Raw genomic sequence first — 3,325 nt, 5'->3', positions numbered from 1 at the left:
TGTTTCCCAAGTACGAGGGAAATGTACTCTCCTTGTTGTCGAAACCATGCCGATCGATTTCTCCTCATCTCTGTTGTTGCCTTGTTGGGTTTGATTTGGACTAATATCTGTTCATAGGAGGAATGCGGAATAGATGAGGCCCTCGTATAAGCAACCCATCAATGTACGAGTCCAAGTCATATACATACAAGGCATGAGGTGAATCCTGCACGCTGATATGTCTCGCCTACAGCGAGATGAGAGGAAGTCTCGCTGAAGGCAAGCTCCATATTGGGCCGGCCCATCGCACCGCTACTCACAGGCCACATGCCATATTCTCATTTTTTACGTTTTTTTTGTTTCTGTTTACATTATTTATATTTCTAGATATTCTATATTACAAAAAATACTCTACAAACATTTCAAAACATGTTAATCAAACATTTAAAAGATGTCTAATGTGTATAGAAAAAATGTTTAGACCATGTATATAAAGATGTCAATCCAAGCATTTGAAGAAAATGTTGAACAAGTGCTCAGACAGTGATAAAATTGTATTTGAAAATTGTTAAATGTGTAAATAAAAAATGTTGACCATGTATTCAAAATATTAACTTGTACTCCCTCCGTCCCGAAAAACATGTCGCGGGCGTAGTTCACTGATAATTTTACAAAAAACCCCTCGTGGTTTGAAAAGTGTTTCAAACAAGCCCCTCCGCCCCGTCTTCTTCCTCCGCCCGTCGCCTGCGCGTCGCCAGGGGCCGGCGCCACCCAGCTGCGTGATTCGCCAGGGGCCGGCGAGCCCAGCTGAGCTCCTCCGCCGTAGCCAAGTACCTGCTCTCGCCGTCGTCGCCAATTACCTCCTCTGCTGCCGCAGCCCAGACCTGCGCCGGCGGTCCCCTCCCGCTGCCTGTGGGCTTCGCCGGAATCTCCTGCCGTGCGCGTCCCTCCTGGAACCCCCGTGCATCCTCCTCAAGCTCGCGTGCGTCATCCATCGCGCTCCCGCGCATCCTGCTGGAGCTCCCACGCGTGCGCCGCCGCGATCCCCTACCGGCGTCGCCGGAGCCTGCCTCCATGATCCAGTGGACCGGGAGCTCGCGCGTGTGATCCTCAATCTCCCGCGCGTCTTCCTCAATCTCCCGCGCAAGCTCGTGCTGCTCCTTCTCCCCTGCCCGCGCGCCCGTGCGGCTGCTTGTCCCCTGCCGCCGGTGGAGCTCCTTTGCCTGTACTGCTGCTGCTCGTCTACCCGTACTACTGCTGCTCGTCTGCCCGTGCTGCCGCCAGAGCTACATTCATCAGGGAGAAGGTACTGTAAGGATTTGCTCCATGAGTTAACTGAAAAAATCAGTAGATATTCAGTCAGTCAATGTTAACTGAAGAACTTTGTCTTCTTTTCTCCATGAGTTTCCCTAGCCATCAATCTTTCTGCTCTCTATAGAATGGTGAACACCTCCCCTTTTCCTAGCATTTAAAAAGAAATTGATCACCTAGTCTAGTCTGTGATGTGAAAAATGGAGGGGCATCGACCTACACCTGTCTGACGATGCATGTTTTGGGGTTCACATATCATACAAATTCAGAGATAAAAACAAATCCTGCTCAGATCAATATCACCTGCCCAATATTCAGTCAATATTCAGTCAACCTACACCTGTCTGACGATGCATGTTTTGTGATGATGCTCACCTAAATAAAGGAAGGGGAAAACGTGGGACTGCATATAATATACGGCGCCATAGCAATGATTTCAATCCGCCTTTCGTCCGTCCGGTCGAGGTCTCGGAGCCGGCGGCGAATTCAATACCAGTTTTTTGCTGTGAACCTTGCACAAGGAAACAACTAGTCAATCTCCACTACTTGTACTCAGCTGATAAGTAAATAACCAACTTTTATTACAATTGGAAACAGATCAGATCAGAGTGTGGTACTACTTCACTGCTGAAACTGTAGGTGTATCTATCTTCAGAAATGTGGGGTGTCTTTCAGATGAAAAAAGAGGCTCCATCCATCCAGTGGAACAAGATTTTTTTACAACATCAGGAGGAAGAGTTGAGCCCACCACAGACCACACACTCCAAATTAATTAATCTACTCCAGTTTGCACTGAGAGCAATAATCTGAGAGGCAACTTGTCGAGCAACCACAACAATCAAAATAAAGAATAAACCAACATCTTCTCCCGGTAGAAACAAGTCAACATCTAATCTAAATTCAGTAAAATGAAGACTGAGTTTGGGTGGATTAGAGTAAACCAATATTTCCAGGTAAAAAATCCCCTGTTCAACAAGTACAGCCTATGTGCATGCATGCATGCCATGTCTTCTCTAGTTAGCACACAGAATGAAATATACCCAAGGACCATGGTAGCCAGGCTTTTAAATCAAAAAAGGCTATTGCTACCTGAAAGGATGATTGCAATAGTCTAGGATAACTGCATAGTCTTCTTGGAGTACCAGGGGCCAAGAGTAATTACCAGGGGTCAAGAGAAACAAATAGCAACCATGGGAAGAAATCTACTGAATTCTTGTAAAAATGTCTATTGAATTTGCTTGTTTGTGTGGAGTAATTTACAAGCAGGTCTAGAAAAATGCACTTGTTTGTGTGGAGTAATTTACAAGCAGGTCTAGAAATACGCCTTTTCTAACATCACATTGCTAGCATAGATTACTCAACATCCACTGCCATTTAAAAAAAAACTTTACATGGAAGAAAATGAAAGGGGTTCAAAGTTTGAGAGCAATTTGGCATTCGAGGACATCTTCAAGTCAGAACAGAAGTAATGTACTGAAGTTCGGTCAATCTAAGGATAGCAATTAACTGTAAGTCAATCTCAGGATAGCATTCGCCTGCAAATATGTGTACACATACTCCTGCTTGAACAACAACAGCACCATAGTGGCCTGTTTCAAAATTTCACTAATGGATAGAATTTTTTTTACTGCAAAAGAAGCACAAGCTTACCGGATCTCTATAGGAAGGTATCTGCTCAGGGAGCAACATGAGGTCAACATCTTCCCCTTTGCTAGCATATTACTCACCATATCTCTTAGTGTCTAGTTGACCATCTTCATAATCAGGAGCACCAGTAAGAAAAGCAATTACCCTGCTGTTTTTATTTAAGAATAAACAGTTGGTAGTTAGACATAAAAACAACAAGTACAAAAGCCTTTGCAAAATTCACTATCCATACAAACATAATTCCCTTCGTGATAAGAAGCATTTAAAAATTGTAGAAAGAGACGTGTTAACTTACCCTAAGCAAAAGTATAACCATACTCTAAACTCAAGCACTGTCAAAATTAGAGAAGACATGGCTGTTCCAAAACCGCGCCCACCAAGAAAAACT

General features: G+C 44.2%; 1 protein-coding gene across 7 annotated transcripts; it reads right to left on the bottom strand.

The window, feature by feature from the left end:
* Positions 1-560: 560 nt before the first annotated feature.
* LOC123176861 (uncharacterized) lies at positions 561-3,318 on the bottom strand. Of its 7 annotated transcripts, none has more exons than XM_044590896.1 (4): positions 1,666-3,318; positions 1,513-1,593; positions 1,354-1,440; positions 561-1,265 (listed from the first exon to the last, which is right to left on the bottom strand). In XM_044590896.1, exons 3-4 carry the CDS (start codon positions 1,378-1,380, stop codon positions 681-683), a joined length of 612 nt encoding a protein of 203 aa, XP_044446831.1. In that variant the 5' UTR covers positions 1,381-1,440; positions 1,513-1,593; positions 1,666-3,318; the 3' UTR covers positions 561-680. The 7 variants fall into 7 exon arrangements, with proteins under 7 accessions (XP_044446831.1, XP_044446833.1, XP_044446834.1 ...); XM_044590898.1 differs by having other exon boundaries at positions 1,354-1,593; positions 1,666-1,801; positions 2,941-3,318; XM_044590899.1 differs by lacking the exon at positions 1,513-1,593 and having other exon boundaries at positions 1,666-1,801; positions 2,941-3,318.
* Positions 3,319-3,325: the final 7 nt, after the last annotated feature.

This window comes from Triticum aestivum, unplaced genomic scaffold (assembly GCF_018294505.1).
Source record: "Triticum aestivum cultivar Chinese Spring unplaced genomic scaffold, IWGSC CS RefSeq v2.1 scaffold102899, whole genome shotgun sequence".
Lineage (NCBI taxonomy): Eukaryota > Viridiplantae > Streptophyta > Magnoliopsida > Poales > Poaceae > Triticum > Triticum aestivum.
Note: the sequence above shows the minus strand (reverse complement) of the source record. Positions and strands in the feature narration are given on the sequence as shown.

Excerpts from the sequence above, each read along its gene's own strand:
- LOC123176861 (XM_044590893.1), bottom strand. The coding sequence starts at position 1,380 with ATGGAGAAAAGAAGACAAAGTTCTTCA. Across the intron at positions 1,266-1,353 it reads AAAGAAGACAAAGTTCTTCA|CTCTGGCGGCAGCACGGGCA; the intron begins GTTAACATTGAC and ends TGATGAATGTAG.